The sequence below is a fragment of the Gallus gallus genome, chromosome 5, assembly GCF_016699485.2.
Source record: "Gallus gallus isolate bGalGal1 chromosome 5, bGalGal1.mat.broiler.GRCg7b, whole genome shotgun sequence".
Lineage (NCBI taxonomy): Eukaryota > Metazoa > Chordata > Aves > Galliformes > Phasianidae > Gallus > Gallus gallus.
The window spans coordinates 43,781,410-43,808,533 of record NC_052536.1 but is presented as its reverse complement, the minus strand read 5'-3'; the positions used below and the strand labels follow the sequence as shown (position 1 = coordinate 43,808,533).

Genomic DNA, 27,124 nt, shown 5'->3' with positions numbered 1-27,124 from the left:
CGTTGCTGTTTTGTTATGGATATTCTGGCAGCTTAAACACTATTCAGCACGTTTTGTGTTGTGTACTTCCTCTGGTCTGTCATCTGTTAGGTGTCAGCCTTTTTAGTTTGTCTACCCTGAAGTGACCCAGTTAGATCAGACTTGGCCCAAAATGCTGTTTCTGTAAAATTAGTGTTTTATTGTTATTATTTTAGTTAGTTGCATACTCAGACATTTCAGTTGTGGTGGTTGAAGCACTTCACAAGCACTGACAGACTTGTCCTTTTTAGTGCTGCTGGAGTGGGGAAGTTATTCCTCTTGTATTATGCAAGTTGGTAGCTGACCCAAGAGACATCAAGGACAATAGTGTGTGCATAAGGTGGACTTCCATACTATACCATCAACAGTCAAAATGCAGCAAACAATTAAGATTGCTATAGAAGGCTCATAAATCATGGCCCCCTGTAGTATCAGAAAGCAAGGGGAGTGATTGCCATTGAACATTTCTAACTTGTGCTTTGTATCTTTTTTTTTTCTTTTTTCTTTTTTGTAAGTTGTGAGCCATATGAGGCTTTTTAAGGCAGACTGTCCCTTCCAGAGCTGAGAAGGCTGTTGGTGGTGGTTAAGGAAGTGAAAGCAATTTGCTCATGCCTGATGGTTGCTCAGGAATCTCCTTGGTTTGGATGTTTGTGGTTGGAGAGAGCAGACTTGAACACTGATGTCAGCAGACTTCACATTTGGAATAGTGTTGCCCGGGAATGATCTTCTCAAGAAATAAGCATTTCATCGCTCCTGCATGCACATTTTCTCTTCTTGCATATTTAATTGGAGCAGAGGAAGGAGGTGGAGAAAGAGAATAATAGGCAAAAAATAAATTCTACCTCTTTACCCCATTGGTAACTCTCCTGGGCTAAAATCCTTCCTATATTTGTTTCATCTGTTTAAATGCTGATGTGTTCCTTCTATAGAAAAGTGTATCTATGGTTGAAGACTTATCTAAAAGTAAAAACTAACAGTGAGATATTATAACTATTTTGTGTCTTTGGTCTTTTTGATCTAGTTCTGTATGAAGAAAAATTCTATTCAGTGTCTAAAATTCAGGAAAAAACAATAAGGAAATCATTGCATTTACTTTCATTAGTGAATCTGAGATGATTAAACATGGAATTGTTTTCTGTTAAATATCAGGTTGACAATTTTTTCTTGGTTTTTTTTTTTTTTTTTACAATGTCACTTTATGAAAGTGATTTGGTCTTTGAAAAGTGACTTTACTGAAAGAAGTTAACATCATTTTTTTCCTCTCTAGGAGTTAAGAGAAGATAACATCATATTAATTGAAACAAAGGCAATGTTAGAAGAACAGCTAACGATGGCGAGAGCTCGTGTTGATAAGTTGCATGAGATAGAGAAGGAAAATTTGCAGTTGAAATCCAAACTTCATGATGTGGAGCTGGTATGTCTTCTCTTTCTCATTACACCTTTTTTACTGCATTCTGTTTTTTGCTGTCATAGAAACTGATGTCACATAAACCAGTGACAGGTAGATAAATCAGCTGTGCTTTTGAAGATGCCTTTAGTTTGAACTTCGTGTACACACATTCTTAAAATACATTCACAACATGAACAGTTTATTGCCAGTGCTACTGTATGAGACAGTTTGACAAAACTAATTTCATGGAAAGTGCTTTCATGCACACTGACAATAGAGATGTTAATATCTATCACTTAAGTAGAAATCCCTTAGGTGTATGAAAGGAAATCTACTGCAGTAAATGAATTTTTTTGCTAGAAACAAAGCTCACAGCCGTTACAGTGACTTTAAGTATCTGTCACTACTGTAAAAGACACAGTTCCAAAATGTTAGCATTAGGTAAATCAGAGATGGCTAATAGCTTCATAGTGTAGGGGATCCAAGAAGTGGCAGATTGTCTGCAAACAAAAAGAAACATTGGATTTTATAGTCCCACTACTACTAATAAATATTCTTTTGTCTCGTGTATTTTATTTAGCAGTCCTCCTCTTGCAGCTTTGTTTTGAATTATTCCGGGTCTAACCGTATAAAAACATGATACACTGGAAAGAAGAACTTTTGAGGGTGCTGTGTAGAGTTATGATTAAAGACTTACAAATAAAGGATAACATGGTGCTCCAGCACTTCCAAAGTAGCTGGTTATTTTGCATGCTGCTTTTCAGGGTGGACTTACGAATTTTTGATTAATGCTGTTTTGAATTTAATACTGCTTCATCTCCCACAAATGTAAATGACCAAAGTGACTTCCAGAAGCTATGATAGCCTCCTTCTCTGGATTTGTTTTTTGGATGATTGGAGCTCCCCCAGTTATGAGGCAGATATCTACTTGCTAATCCATATGACATGAGTTAAAGAAGCTCACTACTACTATTCAGGGTTATTTCTGCAGTGTCTCCAGAGTGTCAGTGCATGATCATAGAACGATAGAATCGCAGAATGGCCTGGGTTGACAATGTCCACAATGATCATCTAGTTTCAACTCCTCTGCTATGGGGAGGGTTGCCAACCACTAGACCAGGCTGCCCAGAGACACATCAGCTCAGGAGACACCTTGAATTCAAACAGCCTTACCATCTTGGCTTTTACTGGCCCTGTCGTCACTGAGCATCTTCTCCCTCCAGTCACCTTCATTTCAAATATACAATGGACTTACCTATAAAGAAGGCTACAACAAACATTTAAAACTATGCACATATTTTAATAAAGAGGCTCATGCTGTTCAGGGGGGCATTTCTGCCCTCAGTGTATGTTGCTCCATTTAGCAGTTCAGCTGACAGAACAATCTGAGATCGTCTGCATACGTTTCTTTTCACTCGCACACCTTGCACAGGATCGAGACACAGACAAAAAGAGAATTGAAGAGCTTCTGGAGGAGAATATGGTCTTGGAGATTGCACAGAAACAGAGCATGAACGAATCTGCGCACTTAGGCTGGGAACTGGAACAACTGTCTAAAAGCACCGATCTTGCTGATAGTGAGTACCAGTTGGGGTTGCTGGTGTTGTATTTCCGTTTGTGGTCACTTGACTGCAAAGGGAACAAAAGAGTTCAAGCTTAGGAAGTTCATTTGGAGAATTTCCCTTCCTGAGCCACCTGACTTTGAACTTAGTTTCTGGGAACTTCCAAAATGTGTTCCTTCAAACTTCTTTTTCTTATGAAATTATTTAAATATTTTCTCTTTATGTTGGTTGTCACTGGAAGAGTGGCTCTAAAATGATAAAGAGAAATTGAAAAAAGAAAGCCTTGTAGATGACGCAGCAGAAATGTCACACTGAATATGAGATACTTCTAAATGAATGGTGAGGAGGAGCCTGTGATCATTAGTATTCTTCAATACAATTAGTGCAGACAGTTAGCTAGTCTTTAAATCCCAGGAAGTAGTGTATGCTGAAGTCATTTATTTTTACTAGATACTGAAAAATGTGTATGGGTAGAATAACTGGCTGATTATTTTTTTGAATGGTTGATTTGATTTCCATAACCACCGCAAACATAACTAACGCTCCCTTTGCTAGTCAGGTTTTATCATTGTTTGCTGTGTCTAACATCTATTCTGTTTATAATACCAGCCTAAACAGCAGTGTTAAAGAGAACTTGGGAAGTACAGGGTATTTCATGTTTGGTGTGCAGATTGTATTCATTTACTCACCTGATTCTGCTAAGACGTATATTTGTAGAGAAATGAACAGAGCAATGCAGATTTTGTTGCTGGGCTTTAAGGCAAAGAAGTCGTGGGACTTAGGATCTCCAAACATTCAAAGTAAAATAATATCTCTGCTGTGAAACTTGGAAAAATGTTGTTAGTTCTAAGACTTCAAGTGAAGAAAATTCTCTGATCCCCTTTCTGATGGCTCTCCCATGCTTGTGTATCCAGTAGGAGAATATTCTCCCTGATTCAGCATATTTTTGATAAGTTAGCTGTGAAGGTGAGCTTTGAACTCAGTTTTGTGAGTTTTTTCCCATGACTAAATATGATTGAATACCTGAACTTTCATTGTCTGCATCATCTTGGTGTTTTCACAGACACTTCTCAGAGCTTTATTCTCTGGCTCAATTTATTTACTCTGATATAAGTATAAAAGAGTATCGAAGCATATTTTGCTATTAATATAAATTTTACTACTAGCAGTATAAAAGTGACTTTAGGAGAGTTTAGGAAGCAGGTAGCTTTGAAAATGTTTATCTGTTTGGGTACTTCCCTATTGATTAAAGTTACTAATTATCACCTGTAGAAATTAATTCTAATGTATTCAAAGTGCTTACTTAACAGTGAAACTGTAATGATAAGGGTTTGACTATGATTGTCTTCATAAAAGTGAATCTTAAGGACCTAGAAAGGAAGATACTGATCAATAGATTAGAGCCATCTTCTAATTTTCATGTTTCAACAGCTAGGAAGTCCTTTGTGTTTGAGCTGAATGAATGTGCTTCAAGTCGCATCCTGAAGCTAGAGAAGGATAATCAGAGCTTGCAGAACACAATCCAAGAGCTGAGAGATGCCTCCTTGACCTCCAGAGAGAGCAGCCTAAAGTTTGTGGAACTGGAAAAGGAAAATCAACAGCTTAGCAAAAAGGTAATCCTTACTTACAGGAACAAACAGAGCTCTTCAGTTTTTGAGCACAGTGTGTGCAGGCCTTTACAGCATTCCTGAACGATGAGGGATTCACTGATATTCTCTGTAAGACTGGGCATGTTTCTGGCCTCTTCTAGTTAATCTTGTTCTGACAGTAGTGTATTCTATTGCCTTCTACTTTACCATCTACTGAAGTACATCATTGCAAGCAAAAGAGACTGTTTCATAAAAGCAGCCTTTTGGTGCTCATTTGCCGATTGTACTGTTGCTTTTGTCCTTCTTGCTGTCTTCTGGCTGTCAGTAATACTTGGTCTACCAGGTGAGGATGCCACAGCCATTTTGAAATTTCTTGTTCATTTGAAAGTTTCAATATTTTCATGTAAATCAAATAAAACAATTTAAGTCAGCTCATGTTTTTCTTTGCTGTCCGTAGTCCTGGATCTTTAACTTGTTTTGGCCCCTAGGTATTCTGCAATATCTTCCTCCCTGCAAATATCTGGTTTCCTTTAATCTCAGGTAGCAAACGTGCCATCACTTTTTACATGTATTTGTCTATATTATACTGTATTATTAACTGTTATTACATTCATCTCAAATGCCAACTCAGCCTTTGTGTGAAACATAGTTGTCTGCTCATCTCCAACTAATAGATCCATTTTTGTCTGGCTGTTCTGAACTCTGAGTTGAGCCAAATGGGGAAAGAAAATGCTTGCCAGTCTGAATATAAAAAAAAATTCCCTGTCCTTTTTTTCCACGTTCCCACCTTTGAATTGCCCAGAGAACAAACTCCTTTCTTCCCCACTGCTGCTATAAACGTTGTGTGCAATGCTAATACAAGGAGTCCTCTGGCCTACATATGGGGTAACTGAATGCTTTGAAGGGCAAGGTGAGAAAGAATTTTCATATGAAATGCTGGTCATAAATTACTGGATTGTAACTTTCAGCATGTCAGCTTTTCTGCCAGGGAGAACCGGGGTCCGTCACTGGATTGCTCCGTCTTCTGCAGAGATTCCTTTGCTGCCAAGTTGAGAGACTAGTTCTGCTTCTTGGCTTTCTTCTGCATGCAAAGAAAATGGAAAAAATTCAGTTCAGTTTGCTCCTCCTTCCATGCACACTTTTATGACCCTTTGTGTATGAGTAATTCACTCTAGCTCGTAATTTACATGCTTAAAATTTGAGATCAAGAAATATAAAGCACTCAGCAGATACCTGTGGTGTGCAGCAATTTGAGTCATTTGAACAACTGTGGTCAATCTTTGGCTTTCCCACAGGCACATTCCTGTGGGCACCTCCAGTTATGGCACTGTATTGGTGCTGGTAGCTGTGATTCCAGCATTAGTCTGTTTTCAGTGATGGTGAACGTGTTGATGCCGTGGGGTCACCTACAGGTTTGATAGTTAGATAAGATAATAGGCAGTAGTGAAACACAGAGTATGCTTGGCTGTCTACTGATCGTCTGCTTGGAAAGATCATGTAGCCGGAATGGGATTATTTAGGTAGCACAAGAGGGGGTGGTATGAAGGAAAAGTCCTGTACATCTTTTTCTTCTTTTCTTTGTGGGGAAGTAATTATAGAAAACTCTGAGGCACAGTCTAGTAGGAACAGACCCAGTAAGTGTCTGTTCTCCCTGCATTCTGAACTTCTTGGAATGAAACAAGTTGTAAACAGTAATTTCTTACTTGCCTCCAGTGTTTTCAGGAGTGCTAATGAAGACTAGCTATTGCTGAGTTACTGAGCTTGTGTTCCAGTCTTTTCTGAACAGCTCCTTCGAGACCAATGATCCTAAACACAGTCACATTTCTAAATGTTAAGCCCTTCTTATCTCCCATCTGGGCAGCCCCTGCTTGTTTAAACACTTCCTGTAATGAGGCAGATGTTGATACAGGCAGAGCCCAGCCTCTGGCTATTTCCCACTTGTAAGAATTATTGTTAATAACATTCTCATTGACATTTTCACTGTTGGCAAAGTTCATAATACCACCACAAAAAATTAAGCTGTAGGGTTTCACAGTACTTTAGAAGGATAAAAAGGAATACTTCCTGAACTGGAGATCCTGGCTCTTTGAATCTCTGGCTTCAAAAGAGCTGCTGCTTTACAGTGCTCAGTTCATTGTTAGTACAGCTTTCAAAAGGGGGTAGTAAGAAGACATCATTCACTGTAGGACTGGGCCTCTTGTTCACAAATCATTGAAGTGCAGAATAGTCACCTGCTGGGAAAACAGGACCAACATACCACAGGGAGAGGGAAAGTAAACTTGGAAACCAGTTTTCCTCTGCTTGCCACTTTTAAAAATTCTTTTGCTCACTGAGCTGTTTTAAGAACCATCTCAGTATTTGCTGGTTAAGTGAGGCCGTCAGTGGTGGAGGGAGTAGGAGGAGACAAGTCCCTCAGAAAAGTGAGCATCAGAAATTGTAGCCACTGACAGGAGCAAAACGGCACTGAGGCAGGTGAGTCATTTTTCACCACTGTGTGCCTTATCCTAATAAGCACTATGAGAAAATTCAACTCCTTCTTCAAACTGCCCTTCAAGAAGGGAAGGATGATATCCCGCAGCTGTAGTCCCCGTCTCATTCCCTTTGGTTGTTCAGAATACTTTTAAGTGTGGACTGTAATCTTATCGAGCTGTGGCTGATGTGTTTTGCTGCGTTCCCTCCACACAGATTGAGAAGTTGCAAAATCAAATTGAAAAAGAGAAGCAAAGTAATCAAGATCTGGAGACCTTGAGTGAAGAGCTGATAAAAGAGAAAGAACAGCTACAAGTTGTCATGGAGACTCTGAAAGCTGACAAAGACAGACAGGTGCAAACTTCACAAATGTAATATAAAAGCGTATGCTCAATAGTGGGAATTTACTGATGCCATTTAGAGTGTTTGGTTCTCTCAGGGATACAGGGCAATTTGAGAGCTATTATACATACATTTAACTTGTTCAAATGTAGGTAAAAGTTTTCTTTGAGCAAAAAAAGCCCAGCGTGTTTTGGTAGCTACTGCTTCTCCTGTTGCCATAAGGACATCTTCAGGCTGTTGTAAGAACAAATCTTCCTTCTTGAAGGAAAAAAGCCCCGAACTTTACTAAATGGACACTGACTGGTTTTAGGATATGCAGATAAAACTACATATTGTTGCAGCAGATTGGTTTTCTGCCAGCTAGATGTCTTGACTTTATTTATTTATTTTATTAGATCTCTTAGTATATTTTAAAAATACGCTGAGAAAACATTTACATCTTCTGGATTTATGTTTTGAATGCCTTTCAGCTCTTAAATGCTGAAATGCAGTGCCTTGAAGCCACTCTGTTACAGACTCATGCCAAATGTCATCTGTATTAAGTCAACTAATGAAGAAAATCTTTAAGTACATCATTGAAAGGCAGGGTGTATATTTTTGTATTGGAATTTGTTCCAAGATTTGTGGGATGAAGGTTAAATCACAAATTGCCTTATTTACCTAGTGCTTTTCATCTTGAAGGAATCTTATGCAGGCTTCTGCCTGGAAAATCGCACTTTGCCACTGAAGTCATGAGTTTCAGTTAGATTGTATGTGGATTCCTTGTGGTAACAGCTAATGAATGATTCACAGGTAGAACAAGAAGTAAAAACAACACTATTGCCAGTCACTGGAAGAGGGCAGATTATGATTTTTCAGGTCTCAGTCCTGTTTAATTTTTGTGGATGTTTTTTAGATCATAATTACAAATTGCAGACTAAATTGCGGTTTCTTCAGCTGGGATTCAACCAGTTACGTCAATGTACTGCTTTCATTGAAAGTGTATCCTTAATGAGATACATAATTGCTACAAATTTTCCATACTTGCTGAGTTTCTTAAGTCTTACCAGAGAAAATTTGGGTCTTCAGATCACAAAGACAGGGATGTAAACCTAAATGAAAAGGTAACATATGATTAATAACAAATCATCCTCTCCAGAGTGTTCCCTGGAGGCCTTTTGTCTCCTTTATCTCTCTGCTTAGACCTTTCCTGGTAGGAAGAACACAGCACCATTTTTCAGTTCATTAGAGTGCCAAGGTACCAGAGGTAGCAGTTTTTTAGTTATGGTCGTTGGTTTAGCTCAGAAATTTTTCTTGTGTTAAATGGATGTTTTTACTAACAAGCAGCTAGCTACTTTAGAACTAAACTATGATGAATGTGTAGCACTTGCATGACTTACTTTTTGTTTTGTTTATGTAGATAAAGGACCTTAAACAAGAAAATGATCACCTGAATCAAGTGGTCTTATCCCTGCGACAAAGATCTCAAGTGAGCAGCGAGGCAAGAGTGAAAGATATTGAAAAAGAGAACAAGATCCTTCATGAAACCGTTACGGAAACTAGTTCCAAGGTCAACAAGCTAGAATTTGAGAAGAAACAGTTGCAAAAGGATTTTGACCAGGTTAAAGAAAAAGTAGAAAGAGTGGAAGAAATGGAGAAAGAGCTCCACCGGCTGGAGAAGGAGAATGAACAGCTCACAAAAAAGGCAACAGCAATGAAAACAGTGACAAAAAAAGTTGAAGTTCTTCAGCAGGAAAATTGGGATCTGGAAATGGAAAATAGGAAACTCAGAAAATCCCTGGACACATTCCAGAACGTTTCCATCCGGCTTGGAGACCTGGAAAGGGACAACAAGCAGTTGGATGAAGAAAACCTGGAGCTTAGAAAAGTTGTGGAGACCATGAGATTTACCAGCACAAAAATGGCACAAATAGAAGCAGAAAACAAAGATTTGGAGAGGGAAAAAGAGGACTTAAGGAAGAATGTGGAAATGTTAAAAGTGCTGAGTAAGAAATCAGAAAGGCTGGAGCTAAGTTATCAGAGTATCAACTCTGAAAACCAGAGACTTCAGCAAATGCTGGAGAATAGCAACAAAAAGATCCAGGAGCTGGAAAAAGAAGTACAGGCAACAGAGAGTGAAAATCAAGTCCTTCAGAGAAACCTTGAGGAGCTGAAGATTTCTGCCAAAAGGCTAGAAAGGTTAGAAAAAGAGAACAAAGCCCTAGAACAAGAAATATCTCAGCTTGAGAAGGACAAAAAACTGCTGGAGAAAGAAACAAAACGGCTTTGGCAGCAAGTGGAGCTGAAAGATGCTATTTTGGACGATAGTACAGTAAAGTTGGCGGTTGCTGAGAAAGAAAACAAGACACTAGAAAAGGAAATAGCTCAATTCAGAGATTCATCTAATAAGCTGAAAGAATTTGAAAAGGACAACAAAGATCTCATAAAGCAAGTTACCATTGATAAAAGAACACTAGCTACACTGAGAGAGGTAAGAAAAATAATAATAATACAACGTTGTTTTATATTTCAGCTTTGAGAAGTAACAGTGGAAGCCATCTGTCCTGTGACTGTTTATGACTATATAAGACATCTTCACAGCCTTGCTGGGAAACACTGCATAGTGTTGACTCGAAAGGTGCAACCTTCCAAAAACTTGGTGGCCACAAATGAGAGTGTCTCCAAATGAAATGTTCTTAATGCAGAGTAGAGTTTTAGCATAGCTCCCACATCGCTGATACTTTCTCAAACTCTGACTACCAAATTGTTTGCTTACATGAAAGTTCCAGTAGGTGAGGTCTTAAGCCTGGGAATGAGTGCATTTGTTGAGAACATGTTAACATCCCCATTCTAAGACAGACTTCTCTGGGACATGAATCATCCCAGGTAACCAATCTGACCCTTCCAGTAACAGCTGAACTGAACTTTGCTTTAGGTCTTCCTGCAGTGTTTTTCCCCCAGAAGATTCCATGCTGAGTGAAAGAGCCCTAAGCAGCTCTGTTAATAAGCACCAGTGATCTCTTCCTGCACCCCTGTCCACTGCAGCATGCAGTATTCACACTTTTGCCTGTAGTCATCCTTTAAAAATACACCGTTTGCATTACCACATTGGCAAACCAACGATGTGTGTGCCAGATCCTGGCAGTCTTATAAATGGCCTGTGAGCTGAATCAGGCTATTGCAGCTTTCTGTTATTGCCTGCTCTAGCTGCTGTCATCCTGCCAGAAACAGGATTTCCTGTGAAAGAGCATTCAAAGTAAAACTGTCAATGTTACAGTAGCTTGGTGAAATGAATAAGTTTAGCAAGGCTAATGCAGTAAGCGATTACTTATTTGGGGATCTAGTTTTATTTTAGTATTTGAAGCAGTAATGTAATTTTTTGGATGAAAAATATTTATCAGAAACCAGTTGCTTCTATCCTGCTTTCCATAAAAACAAATAATAGCATTTCTGAAAAGACTCCTTTATAATCTTTCAGTCCTCAAACAGCTGCAAACTTCCAGTTATGCAGCTCGTGCATATACATATCTTATTTTCCTTTTCCCATTTACTTTCTGCAGAAGAGTTCCTCTATGTTGAAAAAGAGATCTGTTTACAAACCATAGATTAACATTGTTCTTAACATTTTTTCCTTTGTTGTTTAGACATGTGACTAAATTTATCATATGACAGAACTGTTGAATACCTACATGTGTTTAACAAAGCGTGTGTGGTTGTGGTTTCGTTCTTAACCTCTGTTTGGCATTCAGGTTTTTTTTCTTTCTTGATTTGCTTCCGTAATTTTGTGCCTTTTCCATTCCTTGTTGAAGAAAACTTCTGAGCAGTAACACGAGCAATGTAGGTCTTCAATGATATGTTTGCACTTCAGAAAATTTTGAGCATCAGGAACATTTGAACTTCACAGTGTACCAACAGTGGTTTGTCCTTTTTAAACACGTGGCTGGTACAGCCCTCACTTCTGTTTGGACTCAGAGAGGTGGGAACTCCCTCTGGCGGTGCCGAGTGCCCTGAGCTGCACACATCACACGTCCCTTCTGCTGGCAGCAGGCAGGAGTCTCCTGGCCTGCACTCATCCCCTCCTTTGGCAGGCGGGCAGGATTCCAGCACTGGCAGTAGTAAATCAGTACAGTGAGCAAGACCAAGGTCAAAAGAAGAGTTCTTCAGATTTATTCTGACTAAGCTATAAATAAAAGCCATCAGTTTAATTCTGCACTCATCTGGCACTGATGAAGAATTTTAGCTGACCTTCTCAGGACTAGGATTTTATCTAACAACTTTTTTTAGTGTTCTTGAAAAAAATGTATTGTGCTGGATAATTATCACTATCCTTTGCACAGCGGCTAATTATTTAGTGCTGTTACAGGATTTGGTTCTGGAGAAGCTGAAAAGTCAACAGTTGTCTAGTGAGCTGGATAAACTGAGCCTGGAACTGGAGAAGATAGGATTGAGCAAAGAGCTGCTGCTACAGGATGACAATGGCAATGATGACACGTGAGGAAACTGAGTTCTTCTAATCATTCTTTTGACTCTGAAGGCCTTTCCTCAGCTGAATTCTCAAGCCCTCTGCCTTTCATTTTGGTTCTCATCTGTCTCTCTTCAGTTATCCATACCCATATTTCGCACACAAAGCATGTTTTTCTATAGTATGCTTGGCAGTATACTGCACGTTTTGCAAAATCTTTTCTTGGGAGGAAGGAGAAAGTGCCATTATCACTGTCCATACCAGCCAATCCCTTTGTCAAGCAGCTGGATAGCTATTCTGGTGATCCACTATCTAATGTTCCTCCTGGTATTCTTTACAAGTAAGAATAGTGTCTAAGTGTGCATTAGATGGTGTGTGTCATGACTGAGTAATGGGTGATCCAACCACCTGTTAATATAAGCACACATTTTTCCTAAGAAACTCCTGATTGCCAGTTCTGTAGCTGTGAACAAAGAAACCCCAACAAGAAATGTGTACAAGTCTCTTGATAAGACCTAGTTAGAGAAGCAAACTTGCCATTCAGGAGCCTTTAGGGCTTATTGGAGATTTTTCTGTGTTAAAAATGTAAAAAAAAAAAAAAAAGAGACATGAGAAGAAATTTGTTGTGTAATTATGGTAAAAACAGAAAAAAATAAATTATATAGTTGTTAGATATTTCTATAGGATTATGCTTGTGTGAGCCTCATTAAAATCGACTGAATTTTCTTAAAGCTGGTTCCCCAGCTATGATATATCGGGGGAATCTGCAGCAGTAGAGGAACAAGCAAATGTGTCATGTAGCTTTTGATGAGACAAAGTCTTCTATATAGATGGTTTCTCACTTCTTATTGGAAGATAGTGGAAAGCTATTCTCTTGTCTTTCAGAAAATACAGGATTCTGGAAAGCAAAACTGAATCAGCACTGAAAACAACACTAGCTGTAAAAGAAGAAAAGATTGCAGTGCTGGAAGCTCAAGTGAAAGACACCCTGAACCTGAACCAGCAGTTACAAAATGATCTAAATATGGTAAGAGTGGTTCTGCACATTCATTTTAAAACTGAAGAAGAACAGTTGTATGTACTTTTCTCTCCTACCAAATTCACACACCTTGCAAAAACTTTACTGACTTAACTGCTTTTGCTTGTACCAGTCTATATAATGACACCAATTTCATAGAATCATAGAATTGCTCAGGTTGGAAAAGACCTTCAAGATTATCGAGTCCAACCACAACCTACCCGTGCTACTCTAACTCTAACAACCCTCCGCTAAATCATGTCCCTGAGCACCACATCCAGATGGTTTTTAAACACATCCAGGGATGGTGGCTCAGCAACCTCCCTGGGGAGCATATTCCAGTGCTTAACAACCCTTTCTGTAAAGAAGATTTTCCTGACAGCCAAACTAAACCTCCTGTGGCACAACTTGAGGCCATTTCCCCTCATCCTGTCAGCAGTGAGAAGAGACCAACCCTGCTCTCACTGCAAGCATCTTTTAGATATTGGAAGAGAGCAATAAGGTCTCCCCTCAGCCTCCTCTTCCCCAGACTAAACAGCCCCAGTTCCTTCAGTCTCTGCTCATAGGGCATATTCTCCAAGCCCTTCACAAGCCTTTCTGCCCTTCTTTGGACCTGCTCCAGCACCTCCATATGTACTTTCTGTACTGAGGTGCCCAAAGCTGAACAATGTACTGAAGGTTGGGCCACACCAGTGTCGAGTACAGGGGCAGGATTACTTCCCTGGTCCTGCTCACCACACTATTCCTGATACAAGCCAGGATGCCATTGGCCTTCTTGGCCACCTGGGCACACTGCTGGCTCATATTCAGCCAGTTGTCCATCAGTACACCAAGGTCCCTTTCTGTCAGGCAGCTTTCCAGCCACTCCTTCCCAAGCCTGTAGAGTTGCCTGGGGTTGTTGTGACCAAAATGCAGGACCTGCCACTTGGCCCTATTGAAACTCATACAGTTTACCTTGGCCCATCGGTCCAATCTATCCAGGTCCTTCTGTAGTGCCCTTCTCCCCTCTGGCAGATTAACATTCCCTCCCAACTTGGTGTTGTCACGTTTCAGGAAAATTATTAGGCCGAGTTCCATGGCAGAAATGTTTAAGGTGGGGACTACTTGCAGATCTGTTTCCTGACATTTTTTTTCATTGCCACAGTGTTGTTTTTCTGTCTTGTTTAATGAAAGCATAGTCTGAAGAACAATGCATTTTAAACTTCCCACCTAAGAACAGGCTGCTTGTTATGTGACAGCTTGAGTCAGAGGGCGCCCCACGGGTAGCAGACAGACATGGATTCCTCCACCTGTCTATTTCTCAGTTTCCCTGCCTGTGAAATGAGGATAAATGGTCCTTCAGTCCTTTGAAGTGCCTACAGTTAAAAAGAAGAAATGCATACCCAATATTTGTTAATATAAAATCCCACTATTGATTCAGTGATGAAGGTTTTTCATTGTTTGTTTTGAAGATAAAGAAGGACTTTGATGCACTTAAGCAGACTCAGCAGGATGGGCAGCAAGCTCAGAATTCACTGAAGTATTCTACAGAGAAGCTCATTCCCAACCACCAAATGAATGAGAAATTGGATACGGGACACCGAGAAGCTACCATGGAACTGCTGAAACTGAAAGATAGGGCAATTGAATTGGAAAGGAATGTAAGTTTTCTATTTCCTGTTATGCTTCAGACTTCCTTGTGACCACGAGTGGGTTGTTGGGACCTGGGTTTTGAACTTAGAGGAATCTGGTGGGTTTTTGGAGCACCTGATTCTACCAATTTATCCTGGTATCTCACAAGACTTCTCAAAGTCCAAGACATTAGACTTTTATGTCCTGAATAACATCTCTGTAAGGACAAATCCCAGGTATCAACATCTGTTATACCTTCAAGTATTTATGGAAAGAGATATCTTTTGCCCTTTGATTGCAGAATGATCTTCGCAAATTAGTTCTCATCCTTGATGGGACTACAGGCTATCAGGGCAGCCATTTTCATTCTTTCCTTCAATCCCCCCTTCAATCCCATCTCTCTTTCAGAATGCAGCCCTGCATACTGAGAAGCAGCTGCTTAAAGAGCAGCTGAAGCATTTGGAAACACAGAACGTCTCCTTCAACAATCAGATTCTGACACTACAGAAGCAAAACATGTTCCTTCAGGAACACAATACTGCCCTGCAGACGCAGACTGCCAAACTCCAGGTCAGGATAACCTTGTACTTCTGTGCAAGATGTAAATATGAGTTCCAGGAGGTGGAGCTTGGGTTGAGACCTGAATTTCTCTAAGCTAGGAGGGAAATTGACTCTATAGCTACTATCTGGATTTATTTTTATTATAAATGTTGTTATTTAGAGAGAAATTTCTAGAATAAGGTAACAGTGCAGCAAAATACAAATGTTATTTTAGAAGCTGTACTAAAATAAAAGCGTATATGCTATTTTCCTGTTAATGCCATATCTGTGAAGAAGACCTTGGAAGAAACGGGAAGGGGACACAAGTTATCTCCAAGAAGCATTGTAGCTGTGGGTTCTGATGGCAACTTTCAAACTTCAGACAGTGTGTTAAGGTTGTTGGTGGAAAGCAGATGCTCTTAAATGTTGCTTCTAATTTAAAAAAACAAACAAAAAAACAATTAATTTGAGAAAGAGTTCTAAAGGTCAGCATTAGATTAACTGTCATGTTTTTATTTTGTGAGTTCTTCTTATTTAAGCTTTTAAACTTGCATGTTGTCGGAATTTTTGTTCCCCATACTTTGTTCTCACTTGTAATTGAAGTATGCAAGCAACATAAGATGTGGTTTGATTTTGAATCAGGCTTGTTAGAACTGCTGCCCCTGTACACAATGATGCAGTTGGTTTTGTTGACTTTGGTTGAACTTAAGTTCTCACTTACAGGTACATAAAAATGGAGTAACTTTGGCATTTGTATGTGATTGTCAGAGATATAGCTAAGTTGCAAATATTCTAGTTTATCTGGATTTTTCAGGCTCTTGGTCTGTAACAGGCCACTGCTAGCATGGTGGTGCATGTGCGTGTATGTATAGTATGGTGTATACTACCAGCAATACTGAAGTGATGCCCAAGCATCCATAAATATCTTAAGTCCACGAAGCAAATGGTGTGTTCTTGATTAACTGTGTGCTGGTATACTCTGCTACTACGTGTCTATTGCATGTACCAGTAGGTGTAAGTAACGCTTGCTTTTTATTTGAGAAACTTTAGGTAGAAAATTCAACCCTCAGCTCCCAGAGTGCTTCATTGATGGCCCAGAATGCTTTACTCCAGAATCAGCAAACAGCCAAGGAGAACGAAAATGAAAATCTGCTGAAGCAGAAGGAGCAGCTTAAAGCTGAATATGAATCATTGCTTCAAGACCATGAACACCTTGCTTCATTGCATGAACATCAGTCCACAGAATATGAATTGCTAATAAACCAGCACAGCTGCCTGAAAACCTTGCATAAAAACCTGGATCTAGAACACAAAGGTCTTGGGGAGAGGTATGTTCACTGCACAGGAGAGCTAGAAATGTGCCCATGCTACAGTCTTAGTCTTAATCGTTGGCTTCCAATTATAAACAGAAATTATTGTTTTATTAGAGTAACTTTTTCCCTTGAAAATGTGTTCTCTTATTCTTGCCATTATTAGGAGATAAGAGGAAGATGTATACAAAGCTGTAGATTTCAGGTCTCTGATGGTGGAAGACCACAGATGACTGATGATATTTAGCATACATGAGTTTGAATCTTGAGGATGCTTTGTTAGAAGTAGCTTAAATCCCTTTACTTCAGCTAAGGATTTTTGCTATAATAACATTCTGCCTTAAAAGATTTTTCTAGTCCTAGCAGGTAGTGTCTTTTGTAGTCATACAGTGATGTCTATAAATCAACTGGGTAATTACATAATCATGTGTATCTTGGCGAACAGTATAAATAATTGAAGACTGTGTGTTCATTCAACCTCATGACAATGGAGGCTCTCTGAAGGAACCTGTATTGAGCTAGCCCTGAGTTAGTGGTGTATTATTTATTTTCATCTATCTCTACAATCTTAAGAGTTGTGCTTCAGGCCGTTCAGCTGACTTGTGAAAGCAGAGTGTTTCTCTTCATTATTTAGTCACTAGTTACAGTCATTTTTCTGACAGTTGTCCGTGCATTGAACAATATAAATACTGTAGTGCTACATAAATGCCACTCTACCTCAAAATATTAAATATATATGTTTTATATGCTTTTAAAAATACTTTTTTCCCCTCAATATATCTGTATTCAGATTTAGTTTCTGTGCAGGAGCACAAGTTGAGTTCGTAGTAAGTCAGTGTTGATCCTTCAGAGTGGACTTAAACCTGGTGCTAAACTTCTCCTTCCTGAAGACAGAAGATCTGGCAATATAATGTGCAATAGATTTTGATAAAATACACAAGTATCATAGAATCATAGTAAACCTATTGTGATTAAAATGTCCACCAGGGTTGTGTGACAGGACAGCTGCTTGGATGTCAACTAAATGAGCTGTAAATGATTACACAGACACTGTTCTTGCTTACCAAGTCTCTCAGACTGATTAATGATTCTCTTTGATACAGGCTTTGCTTAAAATTATCACAATGCAGTGTGTAGGGGCAGTTTGTTAGGCAGCGTTTATTGATGAGTACCAGTTATTAAACAGTCCTGACCTAAGGAGAAGAGTGGCTTTCTAAGTATAGATTATCTCTAGTGATAAGTGGTCAGATCACCTTTGTAAATGTTAGCCGTTTGGACTCTGTTACTGAGATATGACTGTCAGTGAGAGACAGATGGTGACCTTCTATGTACTCAAAGCAGGTTGATTTTAGCAGTTTTAAGAGTGTAGTGTCCTTTTCAGCAGATCAGCTTGCAAAGGGACTTGTCAGGGTGATTTGTCCAAGGACAGCCTGTATCTCCATTTGACTGTCAGTCAGAAGGAACAAGCAGCTTCAGGTAGCTTTTGGACTCCTACCTTCATATACAGCCAAGGTCACTGAGGTTACATGTATAGGTCAGATTTGACACAGTCAGAATATTTTCTGAACTGGAGCAGACTTCGAGAAACCTTCCTCAGCTGCAACAAAATGCCTGACATAGCCCAGTAAACCACAGAGATGTGGGTTTGATATAGAAAGAATCTTTAGTATGTTAGGTTTGTATGTTAGGACCATTTACCATTAATAGCAGTTTCTTCTGCAGTGAGCACCAAAAGGCTGGACCTCTTTTGCCTGCATTTGTAAGATTAGTTTACATACTGCTCATTACTAAGGAGAGGTAATAACTTAGTAATGACAATTGATTGGCAGATGCTTGAGCTTTTCTTTGTGGCATACTCTGGAGAGGACTGTAATCCTACAGAGATGCTGGAAAAATTCATCTCGCTGGAAACGCGGAATCCCTGCTGTGCAAGGTTACATATTGCAGGGATTTGTATTATTATGTTCTCTTTGCAACATCTGGGCAAAGCTGGGTACTTTTTAAAGCTTTCTCAGTCACAAGCACCCACCAATGATATTTCTCCTGACAAATCAGCAAAAAGAGTGAAAGTCAAAAGGAGTGACGAGGAATATGATTCTTGAAGTCAAGGAATGGACTGTCAGAGCCAAAGTGGAGTTTATGTGCATGTATAAGAACTTTTTTTTCACAAACACTCTGTGTGCCTGGAACTGGTGCTTAAAGAGATGGGATGAATGTGTAAGTTGAGTAGGCTACAGGCAGAGGTACCTCTCCTGGTGGTAAAGCTTGTCAGGTTGCACAAATTCAGCTTAAGTACTCTGTTCTGTGTCTGGAATACAGGTATGTTTGCCTGGGGTTTTCATATGGGCTCCAGAGTTGCAGAATTGCTGCACTTTCACAGGTGGTTCCTCATTTCTTTCCTCTCTCCTAATATCTAGGGAAGCATCTGTGACCAACCATGGAAGCTCTTATGCTCAAAGAAAGCACATAGAGCTGGGCAAGACTGTTAAAACAGGACCAGTATACTGCTTCCTTCTGAGGAGCCCTCATTAAAAAAGGTGGCTTGGATAAAAATGAACAGAGTAGCCCTATCATAGGGAAATGGCAAAGGAATTCACAACACAGGTTATACAGAGGTGGCCTGGTGATCTCTGCTAGGGGCCTGACAGTGGAGTTTGTCTTCTCAGGCTCGGAATTGGAACACAGTCTTTCTTCAATCCTTCTTGGAGCTCGATGTGAAACCTTCCTTTGCTTTCAGGTTCTTCCATTTGTTGTACAGACATTGAATTTGAAATGTTCCGGGGCTGAATGAATGAAGAGCAAAAATAAATAAGGTTAATTAAACTCCACTGCTGCCATTGGGAATGAATAGTCAAAAGCAGCTTTTGTGTGAGAGACAGGTACTTCTCTGTGTGGCCCTTCAACGGGGCTGGAATTTGGGACAGGCTGTAATTTGACCCTGGGAGGAAGAAAATGGTAGCCTCAAAGAAAAACAAGCTGGCAGGAATCGGTGTGTTTGGTGCTGTGTGCTGCTTTTGTTTTTGTTTTGAAGATTTAGTGGCTATAGAGTAACTGTGCTCTGCCAAGATGAGAGTCAGCAGGCAGTGGCAGTGGCAGATGAGGCACATGCAGATGATGCTTGTTCACTCCTGTTCAGGCACTGCTTTATCACTGCTTTGTCACTCAGTTGCTGGTTTAAAAATGCAAGACTGATGCTTCTCTGTGCCTGATGCAGGTGCATCTGCCAGGGATACTTTGGGGCAGTATCCTGTAGTCATTCTCACAGAAAAATGTGCTGGTGAGTTTGGCATCCACTGCACTGGTGTCCCCAGTGGTTTCTGCTTCTGTGTGTGTGTGTGTGGCCACAACAGGAAAAAATATGCGCACAGCTTGCAGTTGTACAAAGTGGTCTCAATCCACCTCATATTCTGCGCAGTGTTTCCTGAATGCGGGCAGCTTAGCAGCTCCAGGGAAGCTGAGCCCACCTAATCCATGCTGTGCCACCTGTCAGGGGAGTTGCACAGCTCACTTATTCAGTGATCTGGAGATGGAAGTCTTGCAGACTTGTGGACAGAACTGTTTCCATGCATACTGTGAAATTCTTCAGCCTTGGTAAATTTTTGAGCACACACGTTTGTACAAAACTGAACTGACAGGTAACCACTAATTTCTGCTGTTTGTGGTACCACCCATTAACAAATCTTAAAATAGATGAAGCAAAATGTATAAAAGGGGGCTGAGAGTATGCTATTTGCTTTTTGTAGATACAACAGTTTAATGAAACAGAAGGCAGAATTGGATGAGTTGGAACTGGCTCTAAAAACTGAGAGGGAGGTCCTGCAAGAAGAAAGGAGATCAAACGCGATAACTGCTGGGGAGAATCAGAAGCTGAGGGAGGAACTGGACAGGTATGGCTCCCTCACCAAATTCTTGTAACTATCATTGAAAAGTCAGTGATGCAAAATACACGTTTTCTCTGCTGCATTGTATTATTTGTAGCTCCAAAATACTTCCATTAACGCATCTGTTTATTTTTTCTAAGTTCAGTCTTGTAATTTGTTCATTTTGTTTAACCTGTTTTAGGTTTTCAGCTTCGTGGATACTGTAAACAACAAAATTAAGTGCTTCATATATGGTCTGATTCTGGGACTTTTGCTTGTTCAAAATATGCCTCCACTTGCGATCCCATTCACAAATCCCTCTGTACTGAGTTGTTTCCAGCACCTGTCTTTAAGCAGAACTACAGATACCCAAAGCTCTCAGTAGATTTGCTTGAAATGGTCCCTACTCATTTTTTTTTTTTTTCCCCGTAGGGAAAACTACATCGTTTCTTTTATACACTTCAGTTCCGGGAGTTAATGTAGCTCTTTCTTTTCTGCAGCCAAAAGAAAGCTGCCACTTGTTAGTAGTCTAAAAAAAACTTAATCCTTGTTATTAATAATGGACTTAGTGATTCATATGATCGCTGCGTGACTCTGAACTCAGACCAATGTCTCCTTCTTCTGATGTTAAATGATACGCTTTTATTTGGAGTATTCAGAATCTGTGCTTTGGAGAAGGGTGATCTGATTATAGCCCAGAAGAATGATCGTGGTGGCATTGAAGATAGCATTGGCTTATGCATGTTCTTCACTGAGACTGTGGTTGGGCTCTAGAACAGGCTCCCCAGGGCAGCCTCAAGCTGCCAGACTTCAAGAAGTGTCTGGGAAATGCTCTCAGAATTGTGATCTAATTTTTGGGTGGTCCTTTTTGGAGCTTGGACTTGATGATCCTTATGGGTCTCTTCCAATGTGAGATATTCTATGATTCTACAATTCCTGCTTAATACACACTGTTAGAACCAATTCAATGCCACTGCTCAAAGGCCTTTTGAGAAAAAGTTTGTTACAAATAAGATTCTGAGGTTTCAAGTTCAAACAGCATCAGATTGAATCATGTTTAAACATTACATTACACCTTCAGTTCAGTCACAAAAGTTTTGTATGTTGTCCGAGTTTAATGTACCCTACTGCACTGCTGAGCTCGGCAGACGCTGTTTCCTTGAGCCTTCTGGTTTCAATCCAGTTTCTCTAGGAATGAGGAAATACATTGCAAAATGTTATTTACAGTGCTGAAAGAGAGGAAGAAGACATAGCTGTCTGTCAGCAGATACAAAATGTAACCATTTTCATTTATCTGCTTGTATAATTTTATTCCTTTGTGAGTAGTAGGTATTTTTAGATGTACCAAAAGGTATACAGGAATGCCATAGTCTCATTTACAGCATTAGTGTCATATCTGTGTTTATGTGACACGTGCTCATATTTCCTGCATCAGTAAAAAATAAATACATTCTGTTAGTACTCTTTATTTATGCCAAATAGACCTGCCTTCATATCAAGATGCTCTTAAATACACCCTGCTAAATTTCTAATTATTGGTTCTAATTATTCTGATTATTTCTAAATAATCAGAAATTTATGATGTGTTTCTTACCCATGGAGGGGGAAGGTGTTTTTATGTTCTATTTTCTTTTAATCCAACAGAAGATCAAAAATACTTTATAATGCTATTATAACTTTATCTAAAAGTGTTTTTTTTTAATGTGACAAGAATAAAAATATTTGTAGGGGTCATTAGAACTTAACATTTGATTTGGTGACAGCTGCACACATAAAATGTCATCTTTGAATGTGAGGCACTTTGTGTAAAGTGTTCTTCACAAGCCTGTTGGCTTTCTCATGTTTAGGGTGAATTTCTTGCACAGCCAACTAAAGGCAGAATATGAAGGGCTGCATTCACACACTAAAGAACTGAAAACTTCCTTGAACAACTCTCAGCTAGAGCTGAATCGTTGGCAGGCTCGCTATGATGAGCTGAAAGAACAGCACCAGTCCATGGATATCTCTCTAACCAAGCTGGATAACCACTGTGAGGTGAGTAGCAATAGGTAGGTACACTGCTGGATTTCTGTAAGAGGGCATCCATCGTTTGAAATTTCTGATAAATGTATCGAAAGTCAAACTGTGGTTATAACAGCACAGCCGTATATACTCTAGAGTTGGTCAGTCTGTATCCTAGGTTGCTCTGCTGTTGTGTTAGCTTGATTGCGTTGCCGCTCCAGAGAAGCCAAGTGTAAGGAAGAAATTGTCTGTCTGTCCTGTTTAACAGCTGCTGTCGCGTCTCAAGGGAAATCTTGAAGAAGAGAATCATCATCTTCTAAGTCAGATTCAGATGCTGAACCAGCAGAATCAGATGTTACTGGAGCAGAACATGGAGAGCAAGGATCAGTATCATGAAGAACAGAAACAGTACATGTAAGAAACAAGTTTTGAATCGTGAACCCTGAAAATGCGTTTTAGACAGCCATAGAATACTATAATCTTGTATCAGTAGAAGAAGGGGACAGCAGAAGATTAATTGATCTACTTGATACCTACCTAGAAAAGGTATATTCAGAAGATTTTCTGTAATGGGAATATGCTACAGAATTCCTTTGTATTACCTTACACAAAAGGATATTCAAGAGGTATCTGTACAGGTACAGCTCTTTTCAAATAATACAACTGAATCCACATGGAAAACTTAGCTGTAGAAGTTGGAATGCTAAACCCATTGGTAATTCTCAAAGAAATCTAAAGAACCTGAAATAGTTGCAGCAAGAGTCTAGTCTTATTTTGTGTTTCTGTTTCCTAAGTAAGGCTGTATCTATAAGTGATTTGTCAGTGGAATGTGAATAAGAATGAGCAATCAGCCAACAAATTTAAAAAGAAAAAATAAATTATTCCTAACATCCACTGGCCAAAAAAAAGCTACATTAGCTGTTACTGAGTAATCTAACTTAAATCTACTGTTACTCTTTTACCTTTCATGCTTATTGCACAGAAGTCACTCACTAGCAAGTTGCACAGACTTTTGTACCTTTCTATATAGTGAATGAGCTCAGTGGCATTCTGAAGCTTATGTGACAGGAGGATGTTTCAGTTTCTTTGCTCTCTTTGGCCTTTTGTGTTTGATTTCATACAGATAATTAAGAATATGCTTTTTCCTATCGCAGTGATAAACTAAATGCCTTAAAGAGACACAAGGAAAAACTTGAAGAGAAAATAATGGATCAGTACAAGTTTTATGATCCTACTCCAAAAAAGTAAGTCCTGTTTGGTTTCAGTTTTGCTATTGATGTGCAGATTTGTGAGGCTGAGAAAGGCTTCACTGTAACAGGAGAGAATTGCAATTTCATCTGAATTGAAGACAAAATATCATCTCCACTTCTCTCTTTATGTTTGCTCTGCAAACCATTCCCAGAAGCCATGATCTAGCTTGTGTTAATAGAGGGTACAGTGCCTCACATGGGAACCCATGGGAACATGTCTCTTAGTACTGGAATCTGAAATAGTATTAAGTGGAAAAGAGACACTTTGCCCTGCTGAATATCACGGGCCTTGAGAAGCGCACGCTCGTCCTTCCACTTTAGAGAAGGTAGAATTTCTTCTGGGATTGTTTTGTTTTAAATCTGTGTGGCAGCACGGTAGTTAAATTGAGGAGCTCCGAAGTTCTGTGATGACTTATGCCCATAACTAAAAGCAGCAAAAGTATATCAGAAGGTACAAATTTCTGTGACCTTAATTCAGAGAATGATTCCAACAGAAATATGCATGCGTTTTTCCAAGAACTGTGGTGTATGAAACTTAAGTGAAATACTGTGCACAGATGTACAGAAGATATCCTTCATGTGGTTTTGTAGAGGGGAAGAAAGGACTACAGGAGAGACTAAGAAGCTTCAGTATTGATAGATCATTCAGTCCTAGTGCTAAAACGATGCTGAGCTGGTGGTCAGGTTCTTGCTTTAGCCTCAGAATATGTAAGTTGCTGCCACAGCAGCTCTGAATTGATGGAAGATATGAGATCCTGATGAATGATGATTGATGTATCTTATAGCTCCTGCTGGGGGACAGTTTTACACAAAACAGTCTCTTGCCTTTGTTTTGAAACTGCTTCATGGCCAGCACTGGATTAGTGTCCCAGACAAGTACAGGGACTCTGTATACTCAACTAAGCAGCAGCATAAGTTTCAAGTGCTTGTGTTTCAGAGCATATAAGCAGTCCATCAGAGAGAAAAGACTTGTTTAACAACAAAAAAGGGACAAGCTAATTCCACTGCACATAGTTCAAACTGATACTTTTAGTAAAAGGGAAAAATTGCCTTTAAAGCAATTTTCATTTCTTCACTTCTTGGTCTTTTACTGTAGTAGAGCTTTCCTCACAGTTGAAATGTCTTGTGTAGGTCCATGTGTGTAATTTAGATTTCTAGCAGAGGAAACAGTTGCTTTTCTCATATCTCTCATACTGAAGAAATATTTCTGTAAAATAATTTAGACTTTAGGAGAAAATCCTAAAAATTCATGCTCCGTCTTTCCAACCAGTTCATTACAACAAAAAACAAGAATGTAGCTTGATGGCTTTAGCACAGCTGTAAACTTCATGTAGTGTTTTTTGAATCCTGTTCCCTAAACCTCCTTTATCAGGAAAAACCACTGGATTGGAGCCAGAGCCTTAGTCAAACTAATCAAGCCAAAGAAGGAGTCTACAAGGGAGCGGTTGAAGCCAGCAACAGAGAGTCCTCCATGGTGTTCTGAATCCCCAGAGACAGTAAACTCTCCATCTGCCTCACAAAAACTGAAACATCAACAAGAATCTCAGGATAATACCTCTCAAGGGTCAAACTCTGTGGAAGAAAGAGAGAACCCTGGAGGTTCTGCAACTAAAGGTATGCAATGCTCATCCCAAAGTTATGATCTAAAGAGGTTTTTGGTGCTGTTTTATTATTTTTTAAAGAATATATTGATACTGCATCATGTTATTTTAAATCTCTTTTTTTAGTAAACTGGTGTTGGATTTGTTCCTTTTAACTTATTTTTCCCTTCTGTACAGTTTCCTAGTTGACCTAAGTACGTTGAGTATTACTGAGTAAGTTGATGAAAATTGTTCACAGAGCCTTTGCAACAGAGCAGTTTAAAGCCAATCCATGTAATTTTATGGTCATATTTATTAACATCTGTCCTTCAAGTTGATAAGGCTGGTCTTACAGCCACTGCCAGGAGATGGCGCACATGCAAAAGAAATCATGTAGAAAATGCTATTTTATGGTAATCTTATTATTTTGGAGAATGATGCAATGAGTTGACTCGCGATCAAATTAATAATTTCATAATGTAAAAGGATGAAATAATTTTTGAAACATTAAAAGGAATAAGAAAGACAAAATGATCTCTCTGGCAGAGTTACTTTGTGCACATCAGCTATTCCTGATGGAATTTAAAAGACAGCTCCACAAAATAAATACACAGTAGTCTTTATTGAAGAAAATACAGAAACAAGTTTTACTTATTTCTACTGATTCCTGAGATCACTTTTGTCAGGTTCTGTGTATAGATTTTTTTGTCCTCCTAGAAGCAGTTTTGAACTTAATTCTTATATAGTATTTCATGCATCGCTGCTGGGAAGTGGAGGAGACAGAAGGGGATGAGCCAAGGAGTACAGTTGCTGATACAAACTACTACAAATATCTGTTTGGTAGTTTTTGTTTTGATTGGATTTTATATTTCCTCTTCTCCATTCTTGGAGACCTTTGATTCACTTAAAATAGTGCACATTCCAAATCATCCACATGGTTTTGGGAAATGCTAGAAGTATATAGTCTGCATCTGAAGTTCAACCTGGAAATTTGGGCTTGGATTTCCACTAAAAGGGCTTTCACCAAGTGCTGGAGATAAGAATGAAGGCCCAGAGACTTTAAGTGAAACATGCTTATGTTGAGATGATGAGCACCAGTATTAAAGCCTAGAAAGCATCTAGGAGATCTGAGTGTATAATCACAAAGGCGCATGCAGACCTGTCTGATTTTTTTATTTTTGTCTTTTAGTTTAAACATTGTGGGGGTTCTAACAGTTATTTCTTAATGAATTTGCTTATGTTTTATGTATATTTCTTAATCTGTGCATCAAGATGAGTCAGATTAATTGTGGTTAATTATGCATTAATCTGAGTCCTCTAAATAGATGTGTTAGTCTTCGTTTATCCTTTGTCGTTTCTTACTGGTTGTGCAGTGTTTAATCTGTTTTAAGACACTTAAGCTTTATGTACATGGGCTTTTTTCACTTTTTTTTTTCTTCTTCTTTTTGGGATACCTGGGTGATAACAATTTAGCTGCACAGCGCAGAAAGATTGCCTTTTTGAGAAGCAAAAACAAGGATAAAGAAAAGCCTCCTAAGTCTCCATCGAATCACCAGTCTCTCTCTAGTCGGCTCCGGTTCTGGTCTTCTTCCGACATCCCGCCCTCTCCTAATGAGCCTCTTTCTTTCTCGGAATTGGGAGATATCTAACACCTTCTCTTTAGTATTTATCTTCATTTACTTCTGACAAACATTTAAACCCACGTGCCTTAAAAGAACACACACCTTGATAGAAATACTCAGCATGCCTTTACAGTACTCTAAATACAAGCACAGATTAGTGAACATGGACTTAAGTTTTCCTGTAGAAGATGAATCACTATTGCACACTGGATCATTTCTTCAATGCAGCACAATTTTAGGGGACCTCATGGCATTCAGTTTGCGTATGTATATTGGCTGTGGTGCATGTTATAAGTAAGTGGAGTTGCTGTGCGCTTGGATATTTCCTTGCAGTCACGTACTTGCATCGTGTCCAGTTGAAGTGTTGAACTGATTTGCTGCTGCTTTGCTTTCTGCAACGTTACAGTCCTACTAAAATGCAAGTATAATATGTAGCCAGTTTCAAAACTTTGAGAGTTTTCCAGTAGCCTGAACAACTAATTGCTAATAATGGCATTTTTTAACATCATTGTCGTCTTACA

The 27,124-nt window shown here is 39.3% G+C and overlaps 1 protein-coding gene across 5 annotated transcripts in view; it reads left to right on the top strand.

The window, feature by feature from the left end:
- The window catches only part of CCDC88B (coiled-coil domain containing 88B), an 84,124-nt gene that overhangs the window by 48,129 nt on the left and 8,871 nt on the right, over positions 1-27,124 (top strand). For 4 of the 5 annotated variants that reach the window (XM_015287749.3, XM_004941868.5, XM_046942416.1 and 1 more), the window contains 15 exons: positions 1,286-1,432; positions 2,841-2,985; positions 4,402-4,583; positions 7,245-7,382; positions 8,770-9,840; positions 11,713-11,840; positions 12,697-12,838; positions 14,281-14,469; positions 14,849-15,010; positions 16,031-16,308; positions 20,034-20,177; positions 21,998-22,184; positions 22,420-22,565; positions 23,306-23,395; positions 24,774-25,015. In XM_015287749.3, coding sequence (XP_015143235.2) covers positions 1,286-1,432; positions 2,841-2,985; positions 4,402-4,583; positions 7,245-7,382; positions 8,770-9,840; positions 11,713-11,840; positions 12,697-12,838; positions 14,281-14,469; positions 14,849-15,010; positions 16,031-16,308; positions 20,034-20,177; positions 21,998-22,184; positions 22,420-22,565; positions 23,306-23,395; positions 24,774-25,015 — 3,391 coding nt within the window. The remainder of the gene's footprint in view (positions 1-1,285; positions 1,433-2,840; positions 2,986-4,401; positions 4,584-7,244; positions 7,383-8,769; positions 9,841-11,712; positions 11,841-12,696; positions 12,839-14,280; positions 14,470-14,848; positions 15,011-16,030; positions 16,309-20,033; positions 20,178-21,997; positions 22,185-22,419; positions 22,566-23,305; positions 23,396-24,773; positions 25,016-27,124) is intronic. The other variant, XM_025151373.3, reaches the window with a different exon arrangement.